Genomic DNA, 26,424 nt, shown 5'->3' on the forward strand with positions numbered 1-26,424 from the left:
ATTATAGACAAAAGACTTCTTGCATGGTAAATAAATTTTATGAGGCTCTAAAAGTCTTTTTAGATGAATGTTACCTAGCTCTTGTGTTGCCATATTGGATGACATTACATATTTAGTTAGATCCATAATATTGTCATCTAACAATGAGTCATCATCATTATCAAGACTTGTATCATCATAAGCCTTTTTCCAAGCCATAAAATTGTCTTTGCCGTTACATTGTGTGGAATTAAAATGCTTAAAAAAATTATGACTTTTACCTAGTGGTTCATGTAATACCTTATAGCAATAAATGCAGGTAATTCTAATTTTTCTTTCCGGGCTTAAAATCGATTTCGGTTTGGCAATGAAAAAAGTTTAAAACCGAACTGTAAGTTTTTTCAGTGTCACCAAATTTGAAAATTTTACGCGGAAATTTATTGTTTTTCAAGTTATGTTTAATTTCATTAATCTCTTTAACATATCGTTTAATACTTATATTTGTTAATAAAGCATTGCTTATGCTTTTGCTGCACGATGGTTGACTATTTTCAATCGACAATACGGCTAAGGCACGATTACTTCATAAACTTTAAAATGGCAACATAAACTTTAAAATGGCATTGCGAAGTTGTTTAAACTCTCCTAATTGTTTCTGTTATATTTGCGGGAAATTTATGGTGATAAAACAACGAAACAGTATTACAGACTTTGTAAAAAATATTTATAAAAGTTATTTTGGACTCGTTTTAAGTAACCAAGACAAAACTTGGGCACCTCATAAAATTTGTACGACTTGTTTATTAGAACTTCGCAAGTGGTCAAAAGGACAGAAAAATAGCTTCAAAATCGTTTCGCCTGTGCTATGGAGAGCCTAACGACCATGTTAAAGATTGCTACTTTTGTTGTTGTGACATAACTGGATACAATTCAAAAAATAAAAGGGACATAAACTATCCAAACGTGTCATCAGTTACGCCTGCAATATTTGGCGATTCAAAAATGGTGCAGCCCCCGGTTCCAGCTCTGCAAATTGAAAATTCTGACTGTGATATAGAGGAAGAGGATGTACACCAATCTGATCCTGAATTTCATAGAGATTCTGACGCTTGTCAGCTCTTTTCACAGTCACATTTAAACGACTTGACAAGAGATTTGAATCTTCCCAAAGATGCAGCGGAACTCTTCGGATCACGATTAAAAGAAAGAAATATGTTGGCACCTGGTACTTCATTTTCATGGTACCGTCATAGAGAAAAAGATTTTCTTCCATTCTTCGCTGAAGATGAAGATTTAGTGTTCTGAAAGATATCCCAGGCTTGACGAAAATGTACGACATTGAATACGATCCTAACGAGTGGAGATTGTTTATTGACTCCTCAAAAAGAAGTTTGAAAGCAGTTCTTCTGCATAATGGGAATACATATGCCTCGTTACCTGTTGCACATTCTGTCCATTTAAAGGAATGTTATGAAAATTTGGAAAAGCTTTTGACTAATATAGCTTATGAGCAACACGGTTGGATGTTGTGTGGAGATTTGAAAATCATAAGCATGCTACTAGGCCAACAAGGTGGTTATACAAAATACCCGTGCTTTCTTTGCGAGTGGGATAGCCGGGATAAACAACATCATTGAACCAAAAAGGAATGGACTCCAAGAACTGAACTAACCCCAGGATTCAAAAACGTACTTAAACAGAGTTTGGAGAAAAAGTTTTACTGCCACCATTGCACATCAATGTGTTGATGTGCAATGACTGCCATGCATTGCAATCAAAGAGTTGCAAGCATGGCAGTCATTTAAGGAAGTGGTGGCAAAATTTTTGGGGAACAATGAAAGCTCTGACTATAAAGAAATAGTGGCCAAAATGATTTCCAATTTGGGTGTAATGGGTTGTAATATGAGCATTAAACTTCATTTCTTAAATTCTCATACTGATTACTTCCCAGAAAATCTAGGAGCCGTTAGCGAAGAACAAGGCAAAAGATTTCACCAAGATTTGAAAGAGCTTGAAGTCCGGTATCGAGGAAGATGGAATACCAACATGATGGCGGACTATTGTTGGTTATTGAAGCGCGACAATCCAAACCAGAAATTTAAGCAAAATCGCACAACCGAAGCTTCCAGGAGAAAAGGACCAGGTTCCACAAATGAAATTTAAATGTTATTTAGACTAGTGTTAGTAGTTTTTTAAGTTAAAAATAATGTTCTGTTTTAAATATATATTTTTTTATGTGAAATCTTCTGTTTTTTTGCTATTTTCTATCTGTGCCTTTTTTTAAAAGTATGGAGGTGATAGAGAAAAACTAAGTACATATTCATAATCAGCGCACCAAAATACCCTAGAATCAGCTATCAAATTCCAGAGAGGAAGTTATGACTCTCATTTTGCAGGCCTGTGAGATTAAAATGATTTATTTTATTTATCTAACTTATTTACTATAGATAAAAAGATAAATACTTGCATCTTATATACATCTATAGCCTCATAAAAGTAACAAAAAATTATAAAAAAAGTCATTATTTCAAATACAAACACTAGAAGTTTATCAACTTACAAAACAAAGCAACTCAAAGTTTATCAACTTGTAAAACAGCAAATTGTAAATTGTTATTTGAAGCAAGCTCATAAAGTCATTAAAAGCAATGCTACTTACTCCCTAGAGGCCTCAAGACGTGATTTTCGACACGCAAACCTTAATAATTTATTTTAAAAAACAAATTATAATGGTTAAATTATAATTTAGTGTTTTTGTTTGTTATTAAAAAAAAAATATATACTTTAACAACTAATTTATATTTTACACTCAAAAAAATTGTGTATTTTTACGCAAAATACTCAAAAAATATGCGTGTTATGAGTTGTGTATTGAGTATTCTACTCAATAAAAATGCGTACTATGAGTTGCATATTGAGTATTATACTCAAAGAAATTGCATACGTTAAGTTGCGTATTGAGTATGATATGAGTAGCATACTCAATACGCAATACGCAAAAAAAAAGTGCGTTCTGATGTATGATATATATATATATATATATATATATATATATATATATATATATATATATATATATATATATATCATCATCCATTTAATACAAATCTAGAAACAAAAAACCGTTAAAATATATATGTAACAGTAGGGTGCGCTCCATTGTCATGATAACAAAAAAAAGAAAAATCTAAAAACGGCTGCCTAATCACCAGTATGGAATTTTGCAAGACAAAATTTGCTTTTATGCCTACATTTAGACACTAATTCATTCCTTTTATTTAATAAGTTATCGTTAGTGTAAGATATTATGACATACTTTTCATATAGAATTAGGTTGTATCACTTTTATTGTGGGATTGTAAGATCTACAACGTTCCACAATTTCCCATTCAATTGTCGAGTTTACTCCACTTTCTTTTAACCTCCATACTACCTTAGATAATTCAGTATCGTCTTTATATTTTTCAATATTAAAAGATTTTGTATGGTTAGCGTATCTAAGTTTGAATGTGGTTTCACTAACTAAACCAATTCACTCCACACTTTTTTATTCCCATCCATAGTGCCTGGGTATAAAGTGGCTTGGTACACTATGTTATTTACAAGGCACTGTTGATTTAAAGGACACTTGCTTTTAATAAAACAATTAAAATGTTTATTGGAATCTGAGGTGTTGTTTTTCGTTATATGATGGTTATGGGAGTTAATGATTAGTTTGATGTTTGGCTTACAACTGTAACTCACCTTTAAAGTATTTCTATAAAAATACTTTTATAGAAGTATTTCTATAAAATTTCTAACTTATAATATATATATACTACTATAACTGTATATATATATATATATATATATATATATATATATATATATATATATACACACACACACACTCACAGCGTGGAAAATAAGAAATTGAAGGCAAGCAGTCAACACATGGAATTGATGGTCAATTGTTTTTTTTGGACGGTCAAAATTTTTATCTTAGTATTAGTTCTTCATAAGTTTTATACAAAAATAATGAATAATGCTTGAAAGTTAACAAATTTCTGTTTTTTTTAAAACAATAATTTTAAAAAATCAAAGCTTGAAGTGAATATCTTTAACATTGAGCTTTGTCATTCCATTCAACAAAATTCAATTTAAAATTGGGAAAAACGTTAAAATGGCTTTGTTAAAATTCTGATTCATCTGGTTAAAATTTACTGTTCATCTTGTTAAAATTTAACCGGTTACCAGTTAAAATTAAAGCTTAAAGTAGAAGACAACTTTATATAAGATATTTTGCATCTTAATAGTTTGAAGTAGTTTTCATTTTTTTTTTCTGGTAACACTTTAGGTTTCCCAACCAAATATACTTGAAGGGTCTATAGCGTATTTTCCAATCTGTATGCATTTTAATTCAAACTTTTTACGCAAAACCAGTACCTGTTGCAGAAGGTGAATGACCTTTAAGTAAAATTGATTGAAAAAAATGATGGTAAGGCCACTATAAAGCAAAAGATTTTAAAACGTGTATCGGACATGCATGTTGAAAATAAATAGGATACAACTCTGTTGTAAGATGGCATAATAATTATAACAATTTTTGCTTGTAAAGAAAGCAAAAAAAAGAGTTTTCAATACTAATTTAAAAAAATTTTAAAGTTAGATTTAAATTAAAGATTAAATTTAAAAGAAACTGTGTAATTTAATTCAGATTAGATTCATATTTTCCCAAAATAGTGTAATTTCAAGTTAAATTTATTATAACCTTTTTTCAAAAAAGTTGTTTTAAAATACATTACAAAATTTAAAATTTATGTTAGTTAGGCGCTAAAATATTTTTTCACCCACCTTCGAAATGGCTAGCGCTGGGCCTGTATATATAAATATATATATATATATATATATATATATATATATATATAAATATATAAATATATATTTTTTTTCAATTTTTTTTAACATTACCTTTTTACTGTACAGCATGAATACAATACAAAAGTTCTTTCACTTAACAATTTTTCATGCTTTTATTAGTGTGTAAATTTAATGTTTCAAACATTCATTAAATCAAACTATTTTCTTTGGCCCCTTGGAGATTCAAGTTATCGGGAACTAACTGTATCATTTTTATCCTCTTATTCTAAAAACATGCGCTTTAATTTTTCAGAAATAGAAGGAAAAAATGAAGAGTAATGAAAGATTGCTGCTCCATGTTCCAGCACTCCTTTGTGGCAGCAGGCTATAAGATAGTCTATGTATGTACGTTAGTCCTGCAGCTTTCTATTTTAGTATCATCATCATCTGTGTGCATCTAATGCTGCATTTGTATATGTATATATGTATATATATATATATATATATATATATATATATATATATATATATATATATATATATATATATGTATATATATATATATATACACAAGTTCTTTTTATGAAAAAAAGTGATATGGGTAAAGTTTAAAGACCCTCTCTCTGTTTATTAAGTTTCACTTGTTATGATCAAAGTAACCTCATAACTAAAAAAATTTTCACTTAATATTTTTTAATTTTTAAGACCAGTTTAGGTCTTAAAAATTAGAAAATATAAACACACATATACAAATATAAACAAACAATTATAAAAACAAAAATAAAAATCCCCATCACCTATTTATCAAGACTCCCTTTCCTCCTCCTCCTTTCTTTCTCTCCCCCCCCCTCCCTCACCTTCCTTTTTTTATCTCCCCCATTTATTAAATCTGGATAAAATTTCCCACCCATTCTTTTATCTCCATCCCTCCTTTCATTAAGCACCTGAGAGTAACTTGGCAGTAATAAAACTGAAACAGTTTTGACCATAACAAATTGTTCCTTTAGTTATTGTTGACTTGCTTTTGCTGTTTTTTAGGTAGTTTTATAAAATCCTATCCTAAATTTTAGGTAGTTTTATAAAATCCTATCCTAAATTTCAAAATGTTTATTAAAATTTTACTAGGGGTGAGTTTAATTATAAAAAGCAGATGTAAATTGGACCATGTTTTTCCTGTTTATAAAAATAAAGATCACTCTCCAATTCTTTGAAACAACTCTAACTAAACTTTTCAGGGCAACATCTAAAAAAAAAAATCAAGATACATCAGCATTTTTGTAATTAAGCTTGTCCCAGTAAAACTGCAATAAAGGTCAAAATTACAGGTGTTATAATTACTTTTGAATATTTTAAGTTGTTTTATTGGATTCCTTGCCTCAAAATATGTAATTGTAAATATTTTCAGCTTTCTATTGCACACAGAACAAATACGAAAACCAAAACCATTTTTTAAAATGACGGATTTTTGTTAATTCAAAAAGTTCAAATAGTTATAAAAACTGTTTGAAATTTGAAATGAAATTTTGGGGATGTTCATAACTTGTTAAAATCTTTGAGTGGTGTAAAAATCAGCAAAATCTGAGACTAAGAGTTGCATGCCCTGGATGGAACTGCCAAAATATACATGGAATTGCCCAAATGATTATAAATCACATAGAATCGCCCTAATATTAATAAATTTAAATTTATGTTATTAAATTGAATTTAAATTTATTTTATTAAATTTAATTTAAATTTAAATTAAATTTAAAATTTCTAAACATGTTAAAGAAAATTCTTTTTATTTTGTTCTTATATTTTTTTAAGGCCTGATATTTAGATATCCCCCCCCCCCCCTGTTGCTACAGGCCTGATATAGAAACACATATCATATTGATATTATATACACCAGTTTTATGACAGTATGTCTTGAGTATAATAGTATTAAGTTGTTAATAAATTTTTTTTAAGAGTCACAGCTTCTCCTGTGTGCAACTTTAATTTAGCTTCATATCCAATGGACACTCAAATATGTGATATTAAGATTTCAAGTTGTAAGATTTTAAATTCTAAAATTTTTTTCGCATGTAAAAATTTATTTATCATTGACTAACATATTATAAAATTATAGTTGTGTAATGTTTATATAATATAAAGTTTTACTTGAATAATATTTTTATTTAGATGGTTTAAGTTCACGGCATATAAAGTATAAATGGTTGCGCAATCCTGGACTTCGTTTGCTAATAAAAAACATGGATCAATTTTCTATACTGAGCTACAATACAAGTTCTTTTTATGAAAAAAATGATATGGGTAAAGTTTAAATTTGTAAAAAAATTTCAATTTCAATTTTGTACTCTTTGAGAAAATTATTCATATGGTTTTAATCTAATAAAACTAAGTTTGTGTACAGACAGTCCTTTACCGAAATTATATAATTTTAATGCCTGCACATAAATAACTTAACAAAAAATAAATATTGTGTTGTATTGTGACAGAAAGAAAAAAGAAAAGCATATTTTGGTTGATACTAATATTGTTTTGTACTTTTTCTCTGGCACTAGTTTGTGATTAGTTCCTCTTTTTCTTACCTTTATGTTTTTTACCTCACTAATATTTTTAATAATATTTTTTATATTGCAAAATCTGTTAATTATATAAAGCTGATGTAACTATTATAAAATATTATTTTCTAAACTATTGTAAGTTTTTTTTTTTGCAAAATAAAACTTATAAATATAAACAACGACATTGCAAGAGTTTGCTTCAAGCATAAGTTTAAGCAAAAAAAACATAGAGTTATATCCATAAAGTAAGTTTTTTACTATTTTTACTATTTATACTACTATTTTTTAGCTAATAGTTTATTGTTTTGTTTTTTATTTATTTTTTTTAAATTCGGTTATTATTTTTGTTATTGTTTGTCATGAGAAATTGTGCATATAAATATTTTTGCTATTGCAAGTTGATAAATGAAATTTTTTTAATATGCTTTTTTTATGATTTCTATTTTTAAGTATATTCTATATCTTATCGTATATTCTCACTAATATTTTTATTTTTACTTTTATCTTGTTATTTTATTTATTATTACATTAGATTTACTGTGATTTTTTTGTGATGGTCCTTAGGTCTTTTGTGTCTACGCTAAAAACTGCATTTTTTAGATAATCTCTTGTATAAAGGCAGGCATGGAAAGCTCTTTGCAATTTCTTGGATAAAGGCAGGCATGGAAGCCTGCCTTTATCCAAGAAATTGCTTTTGTTGGCTTTTAGAGAAACAGGTAAATCCGTTGTTAGACATCCAATTCACTCTGACTCTGATTGCTAAAGTTGTTTCTTACTTGAATTTTTCTACAGCACGTGGTTCCGACAACATTCTTCAACACTCTATTTATATCTATAAACTATTTACAAAATGCATACATGAACCATGAGAAACTCAGGTGATTGCTCTGATTCCTCCATCTATTGCCTAATATTACTTACTACTAATAGTTTTTAATTAATAAGTAATCAGTTTTACTATTATTAGCAGGTTCTTTGAAACTTTAATTAAAAAATTCTAATATCTCATCTCGAATCCAATAAATTTCTTTTTAACTATCAATAGAGATAACCAAATTACAATCTTGTAAAGATATTAATGACTTTTTTTTTCACAATCTTTCTTTTGAAAGACCAAATATTATAAAGGTTTTACATTAACTGTTCTTCAATACTCAAAGTACTTTTATTTAAATAAGTTTTTTCTAACATAAAAGCTTTGGAATTTTTTTCTGTCTTCATATTTCTCTTATGTTATTAGGAACTCCCAACTTAACTTTCTTTTCCCAACTCTCTTTCATCGCTCTTCATCATTCCCAACTTAAATTGTGGTTTTATTTATTATTTGAGGGAGTTAAGAATGTTCATTTTGTTTTCTCCTACTTTTCAATTTTATTCATACATTAATTTTTTTTGCGTTTAATAAATTATCTTTGTGTTATTTTATTTTGACTTTTCTATGTCTATTTAATTTTATTAGAATTTTATTTTACAGCAGTGAAGTGAATTTTTTAAAATTGTGATTGTTTGCAGTAGTTTCAAAGAAGTGAATTTTTTTAAAGAATAAAAATATGTGCAGGGTCAAAAAGAACTAGAAACAAAATATTTTATCTATATAAGATAATAACAAAAAATAAGATAATAATAATAGGAAATAAAATGATGTAATACAGGGATGATTCACTGTATCATAGTGAATTATTACTGTATCTAGAATATAACCATATGTGGTAAAATCATCACTGTGACTATAGATAATAATCAGTCATTATCCAAGCATGTCATTACCACCCAAATACATCAATAGTTTTAGGAATGTTTTATAATGGAATAGTTTTAGGTAGTTTAAAATGAATTTAAGTTAGTCATAATCATCATATAATAGAGTTATGTTGTCATGAGAACAGAGACATACATTTTCTGGACAAAATCCACACTCGCAAGAGTCACTGCATCAAAATTTTCAGTCAATTTTCTAGTTGTGTTACAAAATCCTGTTGCTGTAGAATCCAGCATAAATTAAAATTAAAAAGCTCCATTTTTTTTAGAACTTATACAAACAAAATAGTTGTAGGAAACTTGCGATTATAACCAAGTTCAAATTGCAATACTTAATTTTTGTTTAGAAGTAATGATTTGAGTAAGTGTTAAAAATTATAAACTAAAGCAGATTATTTGAGAAGCAGTAAATTTGACAATATTGTGTAAGCCATTTTTTTTAAATTGAATTTATTTAAAATACAAAAGTAACAAGTCTTCCTATAAATAAAATTATTGTAGAATTTGAAAAAAAAGTGGTAGCATTGTTTTTAATCAATGATAATAGTTTTAAATTGTTTAAAATAAAAGTAAATTCCATTGTTATTGCTGAGTATTTACTTTTCATCATATAAATTGCAATTGGCTTTTATATCGAAACAACTGTACACAAAAAAAAAACTGCATCCTTGTATGCATTTAGTTGGTGATAAGCTTAACACAGTTAAAGTTTTAAGTAAAATAATGTACTAAAATATAGATATATTTGAATATGAAGTTGTTCAGAATACTTTAGATTAGTTTTTCTTGCACATGATTTTATTAGATTTTGACAGATTTTTTTAGCAAAGAAATTTTGTTAATGAGGGATTTTTTGTCATAATCATTTATGTTGTTATATTGTAATAATTTATAAAGTTTCATGTAATTATTTTTAATCTTCAAATTACTTAATATTTGTTTTAGGAAATGAAATATCTGTTCTTTATGGTAAATTCATATTTCAGAGGCAACTGGGTTTTGCTATATTTGAAATATATATACCATCTACTGCTCTTGTTTGTTTATCTTGGGTTGCACTATGGATGCCAAGAAGTTGCCCACCAGTACGAGCAAGTATGTTTTGTTACAAATATATTAATATAAATTGTTTGTTAAAATATATATATGTTTTAATTATGATGAAATATTATGATAGTATTTCTAAATAGTCTTAAAATTAAATTCTAAATTTAAAAAAATATTAATTAATCAATAATTATTATAGTTTTTAATATGAAATATTGCATTAACCCACATGAAAGTTTAGAACCTAGTATCTATAGTAAAAATGTAATTTTTATAATCTAGTATCTTAAAAAAAAGGTTAATTTTTCCTTTACAAACATTTAAGAAAAACCTGAGATCAAAAATTTAAAAAAACTTTATATGAGTTAGTTTGAGTGCCTTTGTTGGTGCTTCTGTGACAAATAAATCAATTATGTGTCTGTAATCTTTGGTTCACATGTATGGAATTAGTTAAGAATGTTATTAAAGTTTTTGGATAGTTGTCTGTAATTAACAAAGTTGTTTGTGATTAACTTTAACTTTGTAGATTAAACACTAAATTCTTTTTAACTTTTTTTTAACTTTTTTTCACTTTAACTTGTTTATAACAAGTTAAAGTGAAAAGTTACTTTTTTTCTATCTTTACTATTTTTGTAAAAATAATAAAGTACTCATACTAGTAAACATAAAAAATTGTTTTTATTACAAAATTGTTTCAATTTATCTTTTACAATTATTTGTGTACTTTGGAGCTATCATTGCAATAAATCAATAAATATTTTCTAATGCTAAGATCCATTATTCACTGATTACAAAAACTTGTTTGATATCAGAAGTTAGATTGTAGAGCTCTTTAGGGAAATCATTAATAGTTTCATTAACAAAGGCAAGTCTGACATTTTATCTCTCAAATATGGGGATACGTATATATATATATATATATATATATATATATATATATATATATATATATATATATATATATATATATATATATATATATAAATGTATATATAAATATATATATATATATATATATATATATATATATAAGTATAAATGTATATGTATGTGTGTACATATATATATATATATATATATATATATATATATATATATATATATATATATATATATATATATATATAATACATGTATATATAATATATTTATGTGTATATATATATACATACATATATTATATATACATGTATTATATATATATACACACATACATATATATATATATATATATATATATATATATATATATATATATATATATATATATATATATATATAATTTAAGCGACATCTTTAATAGTATGTGTAATAATATTATAAGCATTAAAACATGATATACGGTATCATACTATTTATTTCTTTTTTAAGTAATATTTCGCTCATATATTAATGGCTCTCACTATATGAGCCGAAATATTACTTAAAAAAGAAATAAATAGTATGATACTGTATATGATGTTTTAATGCTTATAATATATATATATATATATATATATATATATATATATATATATATATATATATATATATATATATATATATATTGGGAGTATGCATTGAAAATGAGTGTTTTGTATTGAGACTAATAATTTGGCAGGTATATGTTTGATTGGGCTGAAATAAATTTTACTTGAAATCTAAAACCCAAATATATAAACATGGCTGAGTTTGTGCTTACAAAACCACTTTTTGGGGGAATTCTTGTGTATTACTTCCACTAAAAAACAACAGTAGTTGAGGCGCATAGAATATTAGTGGAAACATACGGTAACAATGCTCTTTCAGAACAAACATCCAGAAGATGGCTTCAATAATTCAAGGGTGGTGATTTTGACCTCGAAGATGAAGAACATCCTGGTGCTGAGAAAAAATTTGAAGATACCGAATTAGACGCATTACTTGATAAAGATCTATGCCAGACACAGGAAGAGCTTGCGGAAACATCGAAAGTTGATCAGTCAACAGTTTCTAGGTGGTTGAAGCAACTGGGAATGATTTAAAAGCAAGGAAATTGGTTACTATATGAGTTAAAACCAAGGGAAATCGAAAGATGGTTTTTTACCTGCAATCACCTGCTCGTGAAACAAAATAAAAAATATTTTCTGCATCGAATGGTGATGAAAAGTGGATACGTTATGCTGTGAATAAGCTCATGCTCTGTATCTGGTGGGACTAGGTCCGAGTAATATATTATGAGCTGCTTAAACCAAACAAGACAATTACAACAAACCCTTACCGACACTATAGATCTAGCTGAGCCAAGAATTAAAGAATAAAAGGCTGCAATATGCCAAAAGACATGACATGGTTATTCTTTAACATGACAATGCACAACATGTTGCAAATGTTGTAGAAAACTACCTGGAGAACCTCAAATAGGAAGTCATACTCCACTTGTTGTATATATATATATATATCAGGCCTTGTTACGAGATTTTGCTGCATAACAAAAACGCGTAACGCATTTCAAAGTAACTCAACTCAGCAAATTATTTTGTATCATTAGAAGTTATATTGCATCACTTGCGTCTTTTCAAGTATCGCATTGTAATTAAAGTTATTTTATTAACGCATTAAAAATCATACAAACAGTTTTTTTTTTCTCACTATAACAAAAGTTACAAATAAAATCCTACAAATAAGTTCCTATTTGAAAAATCATTTTTATTATTTTTTTAAATATGAACTAATTTTTATTTTAAAAAAAATATTTTTTTCAGAAAACGTAACATAATATTTGTTTATTTTCTTATAATTTTACAGTTGGTTTTTGGTTATTTTATTAACTGTTAATAAATTTTTTCTTATATATTTTGTGAATTCTTTTTAATAATGTTTTTAAACAATAAAGAGTTTTTTTATTATTTATCAGTTACTGATAACATATTCGTGATCATAATTTATTTTCATAAATCAAACGAACGTTATTAAAACTTTACGTTATTGAATTAACAATAAACAAAATATCTTATTAATAAAATATTTACATCAAAATAATTCGTGCATTTTTTAAACTATTATGACAATAAAAGAATTTTATAGTTAAAAGGAATTTATATATTTAATTCCTTAAGATAAAACTTATAACATTTTATTTTCTTTAACTAATTTTTAACAACAAAAAAATTATTAACAAACTGTTTCTTTATCAAAAAATCTATTAGTTTACAATTGCGGTTAAATGCTTTTAAGACTTTATTTTGATGTAAATAATAACACAATGGCTGAAAAAAGTGTTCGACCACAAATTCATTTTACAGAATTTGTTATTTTTATGTACTGAAAATAATTTTTTAATTAAATATTTCTATACATGATGCATAATAAAGACCATAGTGAAGTTATTTTGATCAACTATCCTGAACAGTTATGAATACTAAATCAATAATCATATTTTGAATCACTAATGTCACATTGTTCAATACTTGCATGACAGGCTAGAATGTCATCCGATTAGTTTAAGAATTTGTTCAGTAAAATGTAGTGAATTTTTTTAATTTTAATGATTTGAATGATTAGACTGCGCATATTAGTCATTTTGTATATTGTGGCATTCTTAGTCTTGAGATTGGTTGATATTGTGTAATGTTTGTACTGACCATAATGTTGTTTTCCATATGTTGCACAATAATTATTGTTTGATATCATTTATATTTATATGATGTTTTAATATTTGATATTATTTATATTTGTGTGATGTTTTAATACTGTCTTAAACTATTCTTGTGTTTTCTTATAGATCTACTTACTAAAAATTAATAAATTTATTAGCTAATTATACAAGTATGCCTGGAAATAAGAAACTCTCTTGTCAGGAGTGAATAATAATTGTAGCTAAAGTTACTGAGAGTTACAAAAGTTACAGCAAAGTTGCATCAGAGATAAAGATTTCGAAGAACACAGTGACAAGAATAATGATGAAGTTCAGGAAAACAGGGGAAGTTAAAGATAGGCCTAGAAGTAGACAGTCGAAGAAGATAACACCTTGAGAGGATCCGATTGTGCGCCTCAGTTTGAAGAACCGTCACCATTTTGCTGTGGAAGTACAAGCTTTGATGTCTGATCATCATGATGTCAATATTACAGATAGAACTGTCTGCAATAGGCTGCAAAAAGTGGGGCTTTGAACTCGTGTAGCTGTAAAGAAGCCACTTCTTACAGCCTTACATTGTCACCAAAGGCTTGACTTTGCAACTGCTCATCGAGGCTGGATTTAAGAAGATTGGAAAAAAGTGCTGTGGAGTGACCAAAGTTCATTCCAGATCTTTTGTGGAATATAGAGGGTAATTGCGAGAAGAAAAAGAAAGGGTGAGAGGTTTCATTTTGATTGCATAGCTCCCATTGTAAAACATGGTGGTGGATCTCTAATGGCATGGGGTTGGTCATTTGTACTGTTGCAAAGACAACATGGATCAAAACCTTCAAGTGTTAAGAAATCACATGCTACCTACAGCCAGAGAGCTTTATGGCAGAAGAGGTACCTTTATCTTCCAAAATGATTATCCACCTTGCCATAAAGCTTAGCGAGTGTGCAATTTCTTACACAATATGGTTGATGAGCAAATGGAATGGCTACCCTAGAGCCATGATATATAGAGATATGAATTGCATTGAACATGTATGGGAAATTCTGTTCAGGGCAATCAGAATCAGGGGTAAAATGCCACGCAATCAGGATGAACTTTGGAACTTGCTGCAAAATGCTTGGAATAACATCACTCCACAGCACCTTCAAGATCTTATTGAGTCTATGCCTCGATGAATTGAACAGCTGCATTTAGCTAAAGGTGAACTATTTACTGCAGTTTATGAAAAAGGTAAACACTGTACAAATATAGAGTGATTATTTGGTGTTTCTGTTTTATCAAGCAAGAAATTCTATTAAAAAATTAATGGACACAACTTTTTTCCACCACTGTATATATATATATATATGTATATGTATATATATATATATATATATATATATATATATATATATATATGTATATATGTATATATATGTATATATATGTATATATATATATATATATTTATATATATATATATATATATATATATATATATATATATATATATATGTATATATGTATATATATGTATATATATGTGTATATATATATATATATATATATATATATATATATATGTGTATATGTATATATATATATGTATATATATATGTATATATGTATATATATATGTATATATGTATATATATATGTGTATATATATATATGTATATATATATATATATATTTTTTTTTTTGTTATTTCACCTCCCCAAGGCCCAGAAGGCCACTACAGATGAGGAGGCTGCTTAATTGTGGTTATAACCCTCTCTCAACTCTATAACTCCGAAACACGAAACTTGACGAACAAGGCCGCTGCGCGGAGAAACAAGTTGAGCGCGGTACTACCAGTGACGTGGTGGGGATCAAACTCGGAACCTCTCGCTTATGAAGCGAGCGCTCTACCACTACACCACTACATATATATATATATATATATATATATATATATATATATATATATATATATGTATATATATTTATATATATATATATATATATATATATATATATATATATATATATATATATATATATATATTATATATATATATATGTATATGTATACACATAACTCTGGTAACACTGATAAACAAGTAATATTTTTTGTGTGGAAATCTTGTTAACTAGGTAGTTTTTCAGACAAATTAAATATGCTGATTTCAAATATGCAAACCATTTTTTACCATCACATCAAGTTGTAAAGATATTCGGGTTCAAGTCTTTAGTATTTGGGGTATAGTCCCTATTATTGTCGGAAAAAAAGTTATTCAAAAGTATGTCAACCTGGGTCTCAAAAGAAGCGTATTTTCATAGAGATTTTAGAAAAGATAAATATATTTCCTTAGAATTTATTGACAAAAAAAATATGTAAAAAAATGCTAAAGACTCTTAAAAAATTTTTTTAAATGTTTCTCAGCAATAATACAAAAAGTGCTTATTTTTATTACAAACAAATAACATTTTAAAAATTTATAAACCACCTAGTTATTTATAAACCACCTAGTAGTTAGCAAGATTTCCACAAAATTTATTTGTTTATCAGTGTAGTCTAACATCTTAAAGAACTTTTTTTCTTCTTCTCATTCTCTTATTTGTAAAATATGTGTTTAGTTAACACACCAAAAAATGTCTTATCAATATAACTTTGCAATATTGCAATTTTATGCAATTTTAATTATGGCTATTTTGATTTTGTTGTTGTAATTTTTTCATTTGGCACAATCATGAAGATGAGAATTTCGATGTTAAAGAACAAAAAAATTATTTAAAATCATTTTTCATAAATTTTTTTATTTTTAAGCAAATTTTCATTAATTTATTTTTATGATAAATTTTAATTATATTTAAGGTGAAAATAGTATTAAAATATACTTTTTAAATATTTTAAAATGAAAATGAAAATACTAAATTTAAATGTAATTTATTTTTTAAATTTAAGTATTTTTAAAATATTAAAATATTTTTCCAATTTTACTTAAAACTTTCTTAGTCTTTCTGATGCGTTCAAAATATCACTAAGTAGTTACTAGGGACTCAATTTTAAAAACTCTTTTGCTGATGATAAGAATGAGGAGTATGAAGATGGAGGAGTCCTAGCAAATGCATCACTACAACATATATCAAATTGCTCATTGATATTGTAAATAATATAATGTTACAGATATTTTGAATAATATATAGCATATATGTTTTTTTATAATTTTTTGTTTTTTTAGCTCTGTGTGTTCTCATCTTACTTACTGTATCAACTATTTGGGGTTCTATAAATGCTAAGCTTCCAGAAGTGAGCTATGTGAAAAATATTGATGTTTACATGTTCGTTACATTCTGTTGTGTGATCCTGAATCTCTTAGAATATGTTGTTCTAATGAACCTCAATGCAATTACAGAAACATTTCTTACAAAACAGAGGAAAAAAGAAAAAGAGGTTGATGTTTAGTTTTATAAATTTCTTTTTTTATGAATCTTCTCAAAAAACTTTAGAATTTAAAGTAGTTTATTACATTGTCAACTGAATTTGGTATTTTCTAAAGACTGCAATTTTAAAAATAGATTTAATAAATAAAATTAATAGTTAAATAAATTTATTATAATTTTTCATAAGATTGTACATTTATTTTTGGTTTTATTATTATTATTACATTTATATGGTTTGATTATTTTTAATATTAAATTTAATTTTATATTCTATAGTTAAGCTATTTAAATTATTTTCACTAGGATGGTCAATATTAGATTGGCAATACTGGGTAAAATTTGGTTTAATAAATAATATATATTAATAAACAAATTTATAATAAACACTCATTTTATAAATAAATATGGTAAGTTGAACAAAAATCTGTTATTATCTCAAAAAAAGCTTTTTAGAGTTATTATTAAGTAGGTAGTGGTAGCAATAAGTTTGCTAGATTCAGCAGTTACTCCAGAACATTTACCTTGTCAAATATTTAAGTTCAGGCAGTTAAGAGTTATAATAAAGGTACAAAGTATCAAAGTTACAGGAATGGTACCATTAACAGTAAGTCAAAAAACTATGGAACTTGTTGTTACTTCCAATAAAGAAACAAGGCCCTAAATTAGATAGCAACTGTTAAATGTATGGATTGTCAAACAATGCATCTGCTAACATGATTTAATTATTTACTAGTTTCCAAACAGTAAAAATGCAAAAGAATGTATATTTTAAAGAAAAACACAATATTTTTTATTCTTGATATGTTTCGTAGTTAATATACTACATTTTAAAAAGATAAAGTTTCAATTTAAAACTCTGGGTATAAATATAAAATCAAAATTTGAAGACATTACAGAGAAATATTAACAGACAATTAGAATTGTTACAAACCAATAAAAATTATGACACAAATTGATACCGTAAATATGATACCGTAATATATGATAAATATGATACCGTAAATAGCAAAAAAAAAATTTTTAAGTAAATAAATAAAATGAGTTAGTAACTGCTCTTCCTCCACACCGATTTTCTTTAAACGTTATGTGGATGATATTATTGCAATTTTTAATTCAGAGTTTGAAGTTCAAGAATTTTTTACATATCTTAATAAACAACATAAAAACTTAAAATTTACTATGGAAAAATACAAGATAATCAAATTGCATTTTTAGATGTTCTTATCAAAAGTCTGTTTCGCTTTTCACAATAGTTTATCATAAAAAAACATATACAGGTCTTTTACAAAAATTCTCCAGATTTGTTCCCTATTGTTATAAAATTAGTCTTATACGATGTCTAATTGATAGAATGTATAAAATCAACAACACATAGCGAGGGTTTGATAAGGACATAAAAAATCTAATTTTTTAAAAAATAGCCAATATCCACCTAAAATAATTGAAATTGAAATTAAATTATTTGTTGATAAAAAAATAAATTCATCTGTGATAAGTAGTATTGATAACCATAATATAAGATTTTATAAGCTTCCATTTATAGGATTTTATTCAAATTTTACTAGACCTAAAGTTAATAAAATCATTAAAAAGATATTGTAAAGATGTTATAATTAATTTAATTTTCACTACTAATTAATTACAAAACAGTTTATGTATAAAAGATCCAGTTCCTAAGCTGCTCCAATCGAATGTTGTTTACAAATTTTCTTGTGCTGGATGTAATGCCAGTTATATTAGAGAAACCTCCAGACACTTAACAACACGGATTCATGAGCATCTTACAAGTGACAAACAATCTAATGTTTATAAGCATTTAATTTCATCTGTTAATTGTAAAAATCTAAGTAACTATAATTGTTTTAAAGTTTTGGATACTGCTCCTAACAAAAACAAATTGAAAATTAAAGAAGCGCTCCATATTAAATGGGAAAACCCATCTTTAAATAAACAAACGTTTCATTATAATATAAATTTGTCTATCTAGTTTGTTTGTTTTTGTTTTTTTTATATTTGTTTAATTTTTTTTCGCTATTTACGGTATCATAGTTTGTATTATAATTTTTATTGGTTTGTAACAATTCTATTTGTCTGTTAATATTTCTCTGTAATGTCAAATTTTGATTTTATATTTATATCCAGAGTTTTAAATTATCTTTTGAAAATGTAGTATGTTAACAACAAAACTGAATAATAACATAAGAATAAAATAATAACAACTCTAAAAATCATAACGTTAACAACAATAATAACATTAATAATAACTATAATAAAAATGGTATTGATAACAATAAAAATAACGATATCAATAAAAATAATGGTATTATTAAAAAATAATGATAATAATAACAATGGTATATTTAAATAAATCTATACTTATCTACATATGCACATACATACATATACATACACATTCACACACATATTAACACACAACACACATACATACCCATATACACACGTTTGTACACATATATATACCCACACATGCATACGCATATACACATTCAATCATTGTACAAGGACGACAAAAAAGCTTTACATAAATGTAAAGATTCTAAAAAAATAAAAATAAAAAATAAAAAGATAAAATAAATAAAATATACAAGAGAGAGTATTTTTAATAAGAATATTAACAGTGATATATTTGCTTTTATTGATGTTATTATTCTAGTAGCTATCCAAAGTGTTTTTTTAATTTATTGAGAAAATTATATCGAGAAATAAAGTTTTCAGTTTTAAAAGAATGAGGGAGATTGTTCCAAGCATTGGTGCACTGATGTTTAATTGATTCGCTGCCAAATTTTATTGTCCTAGTATGTTCTACAAAGATATTTTTGCATGAAGAGGATCTTAGGAAGTGAGAATGTTTGTTACATATCTGATGTTTAATTGATTCGCTGCCAAATTTTATTGTCCTAGTATGTTCTACAAAGATATTGTTGCATGAAGAGGATCTTAAAAAGTGAGAATTTTGTTACATATTTGAAGGAAAAGTTCTTGAAGGAAATTGGAAGTTTATCATGAAGATAATCCCATACAAATAAACAATTTAAATAAGTAATATTGTTGTTCAGCCTAAGAATTTTAGATAATTTATACAGCAGAGAAACATTGTCAAATAGGAAATTTTGAAAGTGAATTATTTTAAGGGCTTTGTTTTGAAGTGAAACTAGTTGGTTTAAGGGACCTTTTTTTTTACCCCAAATCTGACACGCATACCTAAGGTGCGATCCAAATATGGCATGATAAATAATCATAAGGGTTTCAAAATTTACGAAATGTCTGATCTTGGCTAACATTCCAACTGATCGGCTAAGCTTAGTCTGTAAGTAAGTTTGATGGTTCTTAAAAGAAAGAATCTCATCCAGCCATACTCCAAGGTACTTAACAGTTTTTGGCGAAGTTAATATTTTTCATTAATATTAAAAGTGAATTGTTCTTTGTTTTTTTGGTTTTTGGTTTTAAAGACAACTATTTTAGTTTTTGTAGCATTTAGTGAAATTTTATTTGCTCTTAGCCAATTAATAACAGAAAATATGGCCTCATTAGTTTTTAACTGCATTTTTTCAAGCGAATCTGCAACAATTAACAGGTTAGTGTCATCGGCAAAATGGTATGTTAAAACATTAATTCAGGTGTTTATTTCGTTGATGTAACAAGAAAAAGCAGAGGCCCCAATATTGACCCTTGTGGGACTCCCGAAATTATAGTTTTGGTTAATGAAGATGTTTCCTAAACTGTAACGTATTGAAGTCTGTTATTTAAGTAGGATTTAAACCATTTAAGTGGAATTCCAAGTACACCATAGTATTGTAATTTGGCAAGAAGAATATTGTGATTTACTGTGTCGAATGCTTTTTGCAGGTCATGGAAAACACCATAAACAAACTTATTTTTATCAAGGGCATTTCTTAAAGTTTCTGTAAAATCAATTAGCGCATGTGTAGTAGAATGATTACATCTAAATCCGTATTGTAATTTATGAAAGCAATTAAAGGTATCAAAAAAGCTTTACAGTCTTTTGTGCATAGTTTTTTCAAATATTATATATATATATATATATATATATATATATATATATATATATATATATATATATATATATATATTCAAAAATTGTTTGTTTTTTTTTATTAAAGGAAAAACGGGTTAGTTTTCAAAAAAATCTGATTGAAATGCAATCTCTGCAAGATGAAAAAAAAAAGATGGAACCGAAAAAAAGCGTTAAAACTATGTCGTCAGCTGACGTTAAAGCTCTGGCTGTTGTAGTCGAGCAACACAATGTAAAAATGGCAGGAAAATTGGAATATTATGCACGCATAATTTTACCTCTTTTATATATTATTTTTAATATTTACTATTGGTATACAGGAATGATTAGTTACGAATTAAAACGTGTAGTTTTTTGATCGAAATCACCAATTAGAATTTATGAACAAATATTTATTGAATTTATAAAAAAATTTTAACTAAAATAAAACGCTTTTAAAAAAAAAACGTTATTGTTAGGAAAAAAAAAGGATTTTCGAAGAAAACAATCCTAATACTTATATTATATGACTTGTTTTTTTTAATAATGCACTATTTATGACAGGCTTTTGAATTTATATTGGTTTGAATTGTTAAAATAAATTTTGTATTGTATTTATTTATATTGCTTGTTAATTTTTTATATGAAGTTAGTTTCACTTTTGATACTCACCTGATTAAAAAAAAAATTTTATGCTTTAAAAGAATAATATACTCTCCGATTTCAATAAAAGGTAGAAGAAAAAATAAAACAAGAAAATGAATAACAGAACAAATAGATTTAATAAAACAAAATAAAACAAAAAAAATCAATTAAAAGCAAAGTACCAATTTAAAAGTAAAAAGCTCGAATAAAATTAGAAACAGTAATAGAAAGGACTAATTAAAACGTTGAAATAAATTTTTGTTTTCGTTTTGTAGTTTTTACTTTCATTGTGTAGTTTTTGTGTTTTGCCTTTTCGTTTGCATAAAGTTTATTTTTATTTGTGGTTTTTTGCAAATTGTTTTTATTTTTGTTTGCTGTTGTTACTAATTTTTGAGTGTTTTTGTTTGTTGTTGTTATTGAGTGTTTTTGTTTGTTGTTGTTATTCAGTGTTTTTGTTGTTGTTATTGAGTGTTTTTGTTTGTTGTTACTAATTGAGTGTTTTTGTTGTTGTTATTGAGTGTTTTTGTTTGTTGTTACTAATTGAGTGTTTTTGTTGTTGTTATTGAGTGTTTTTGTTTGTTATTGTTATTGAGTGTTTTTATATTTTTTTGTGTTATTATTTAACTTATTATAGCTTTGTCGTTATTATTGTTTTTTTTAAACTGATTTTATTTACTCATGTTTTTGTTTATTAGTATTGCTATTGATTTTTTTTTGTTTGTTTATTTCATTTAGGTGTCACTCCAATGACTAGTTTTTAACTATATGAGTGACACCTAAGCTAGTTTTTCAATTTTTGGTTGAATAAATGAATTCAAAAAAAATAATAATAAATAACATTAACTGCGCCCTACCCCCGTGCTTTCGTTATTTATTTTGCTGTATTGTTTTTCTATTAGTCTTTAAAGCGATTTTTTTAAATTTATTTTTGTAAACTTTTCTACTACAAACTACTTGTGAATGATAAAAAATAGTAAACTTTACTTTTTCTAATTTTACCTCAAACCTTTTAGGATGAATCATGGGCCAATTTTGATGTAACCAGACGCAATAGCTATAACTTTTTAAACGGTTAATTAATTATATTTCTTTATGAAATTTTAATTCTGTTAATAAGTATTTTAATTAAAAAAAATACTTTTCATAGTAATATAAACTTTTGTAAAGTTTTTATTCCGTAAAATAAACAATATAAGTCGGAAAAGTTTTTTTTTTATTAATGTTGGTTTGTTGTTATCAGAGAATCGAAAACATTTAAATGTTGACGTATTAGTTTAATGTCATCTTTTTTTCACAATTTTCATAAAATCTATAAATTCAACTTCTGACTTTAAATAAAAACAAAATAAATTGTAAATTATTTTTGTATTTAAGAGTTTATTTAAGTAAAGTTTTATTTCTCTTAACTCGTATTTAAAAATTTAACAAATAATAACAAATATATAAAAAATAACAAATAATAACGTTTCAATTTTTTATGTCTCAACATCTTGAAGTTAAAATTTAATTTTAAAAATTTAAATTTTGTGTTTTCTTAGTTTACATAAATAGTTATAATAAATAAAATATTTTACAAATACAAACAAGGTTTCTGAACGATCATACTGATCTTATCGTCAGTGCCTTTTACAAGCGTATGTATATATTCAACAATATTTAAATAATCAACAAAGTTAGGGACGATTCTACAGGGATTTGACTCCCTCAAAAAACGATTTTCAAGTCATAATCGGTTTTTTCAGCAATATAGTCAGTTGCCAGCAGATTTTTATTTTAAGGATCATTTTTTTTTTTTTAGAAAGCAGTTTTTAATGATTCGCTCGCCTCCTTATTTTATTTCTAAAATCGCTACTGGACAAAATTAAATCTATTTTACAAATAAAAGGTTCTTAAAAAAAATACATAGTTATTATTAAAAGTACCTGATTATATCATCCATTGAGAGAATTTAATTTTTCAGTTTGTATTTGAAATAGGAAAAGTTTAAAATAGATCAAAATCGAACTAAACAATTTCATTCCAATGCACAGTGGGTCAAAAGTGACATTTTCTAGCCAAAACCTCTAAAACCAAAATTTTTTAATTTTTTTTAATTAGAAACAGTTTATTATATTGAAAAACATAATTTGTGGAAAAAATAACATTTGTTTTTTAAAAACTTCAAATTTTATTACGTAATTACGCAAATTATTGAAAAACTCATTTATTTTCCATTTATAAAAAGTTCCGTTTTTACCCAACAAAATTAACAACAAGGATATTACTTAAATTTATGTTTTACGCAGAGTATTCTATCGTTGGCTCTTGCAATAGTTCAAGTACACCAGATGGTAGACTTTTTTTGTTATGTATCTTCTTTCTTAATGTGCAAATTAAAGAATCAGATGCACATAAAAGGCGATGAAAAAGGTCTATATTGTTTTTTTTCCAATCGCATTTTCTTGTAAAATTTTCACGAAAAATCTTAAAAACCTTATTGGTAGCCTCTTGAGCCTTTTTTGAAAACATACCTAATGGAAGAGTAAATAGTTCGATGACTTCATAGCCATTAATCAAAATCTTATGACGTGTTTAGGTCATTGGATACCAAGGGTACAGGAATGCATAGAGCGAAGCAGTTTCCCAACAGAATGTTTTAAATTTGGATGAGTTAATTTCATAACCACTTGATATTGTGGTCAGAATAAAATGAACCCTTTTCATAAGATCTACATCGATGTTCATTATACTAGCTGAGACATCGTATTGCTGAAAAAATCGCCTAGCTGTGTTGCCATCGTTTGATATACCTGCCCCACCTATTCTCGGTTGGTCTATGACAAGACCTATCCTTGTTCGAAATTCAGCACAGACTTCAAGCTTTCTCAGTTTAACAATATTTTTTTCGTCTTGATTTCTAGTCTGCCACTTCATAATCGGCATCTTATAAGAGATATGGAGCATACATTCTAAAAACCTTATCCAAGCATGCAAAGTTGAATCGCCATGTTTTATATTGCCTTCTAAAGTTTTTTTTTGAACAACTAAAGATAAGTTGTTCATTTCGATTGGAGATGTACCACACACTGAACAGCATTGGTATGAGTTGGTTGCTGTGGAAATAATAGTTTGAATTTTTCCATCTATCATTGTTAAATTTACAATATGTTGTATTTCAACTTCCTTTGTTGTACCGTCCTCCAATAAAACAGGTACAACAGATAATGTTATCTCTTTAATAGAAGCCATAATTGACTCATATTCTGCAAGAATTACTTCATTTGATTCTTTTCTATATTTAAATCTCAGAGGTCTGCAGTAATTAGTTGACGATGGTTTCGGATTTCTCCGAAAACAACCTGTTTTTTGTCATCTTTGAAACAATATAGTTCTAGTGGAACCAAGGAAGTTATGAAAAGTGATTCATCTGTATGAAGTTCACTAGAAACATCTGACAGTTGTTTGTAAACAGATTGTCCTGTTGCACCATCAAAACCAGCTTTGTATATTATAAATAGTTTAGTACAATCTTTAAGCACAGGTGAATTTAACACAACACTATAAGCTGAACATATTCTTGATGCAGTATGAAAAAGAAGAGCTTGTAATGGAACCTCTGCAGAGTAGTCACTGACCTGAATGTTTTCAGGGTAGCATTTATTTTTAGCCTCTTTTACAATATGATAGAATGGGTATAGAGAGCTGAATGTAAGAGGATTGTTTCTTAAATGCTGATAAGTTTCTTTGGATAAATTAGCATCTAAGACTAGCGCTAATGATTATTCTGAAGTAAGTGATTCTGTCGATAATTGTTCGTTGTATATTTTTTTAACCACTTTTGCTTCTATAAACCTTTTATCCCTTTTCAAACTTTTACTTGCTGCACCTTAAAGTATAATATTATTTTATCAATTATTAAATCGTCGAAATAATAATACAAATAAATTATACACATTATAATAAATTTACACATAGTTAAAGTAAACATACCACAGGTTTTTGTTTCGATTTTTTTTTTTTTTTACAGTCAAATATTTTTTTTTTAACCAAAGTTTAACCAAACTGCTATAGGCAACCAATTTTTATACGACAAGATCAATGTCATATTGGTATTCAATTATATATCATTTTAAGCGGTTGATACAGGTTGATCCGATGGTTTTAAATGATATTTTTGAAAAAAATAAAAACTTATAACCCAAAATTATTGATGTTTGCATTGTTGAAAATATTTATATAAAATGCAAAAAATGTTGTTTTTTTTATGTGATTTAAATATTAACATAATACTATATAAGTCATTTATAAGTTAAAAAATAAATTTAAACTTCTTTAAAATAAGAAACCAAAGTTTTCAAAAGATGTAAAAAAATAAAATTTTCACACTTTTTTGTTGTTATTGATAAAAAGTATTTAAGGAAATATTTAAACAACAAATATGGCGTTTTATTGAAAAAATATTTTTTAATAAAATATAATTTCTGGCTTATTAATATATTGAGCAAAATTTGCCTTTTTCAAAATTTCAAAATTTAAAAACTTTTTTGTATTTTGCCGGCTTCTGACCCACTGTGCAATGATATGGTGCACGATATTAAAT

At 26.3% G+C, this 26,424-nt stretch overlaps 1 protein-coding gene across 2 annotated transcripts in view; it reads left to right on the forward strand.

Moving 5' to 3' along the window:
- Positions 1-21,888, forward strand: part of LOC100199063 (gamma-aminobutyric acid receptor subunit pi) — a 59,172-nt gene extending 37,284 nt beyond the window's left edge. The window contains exons 5-9 of one of the 2 annotated variants that reach the window (XM_065813976.1): positions 6,769-6,851; positions 6,982-7,113; positions 10,071-10,220; positions 16,966-17,177; positions 21,310-21,888. In XM_065813976.1, the coding sequence (XP_065670048.1) occupies positions 6,769-6,851; positions 6,982-7,113; positions 10,071-10,220; positions 16,966-17,177; positions 21,310-21,579 (847 nt within the window). In that variant the 3' untranslated portion in view covers positions 21,580-21,888. The remainder of the gene's footprint in view (positions 1-6,768; positions 6,852-6,981; positions 7,114-10,070; positions 10,221-16,965; positions 17,178-21,309) is intronic. The other variant, XM_065813977.1, reaches the window with a different exon arrangement.
- Positions 21,889-26,424: the final 4,536 nt, after the last annotated feature.

Source organism: Hydra vulgaris, chromosome 12 (assembly GCF_038396675.1).
Source record: "Hydra vulgaris chromosome 12, alternate assembly HydraT2T_AEP".
Lineage (NCBI taxonomy): Eukaryota > Metazoa > Cnidaria > Hydrozoa > Anthoathecata > Hydridae > Hydra > Hydra vulgaris.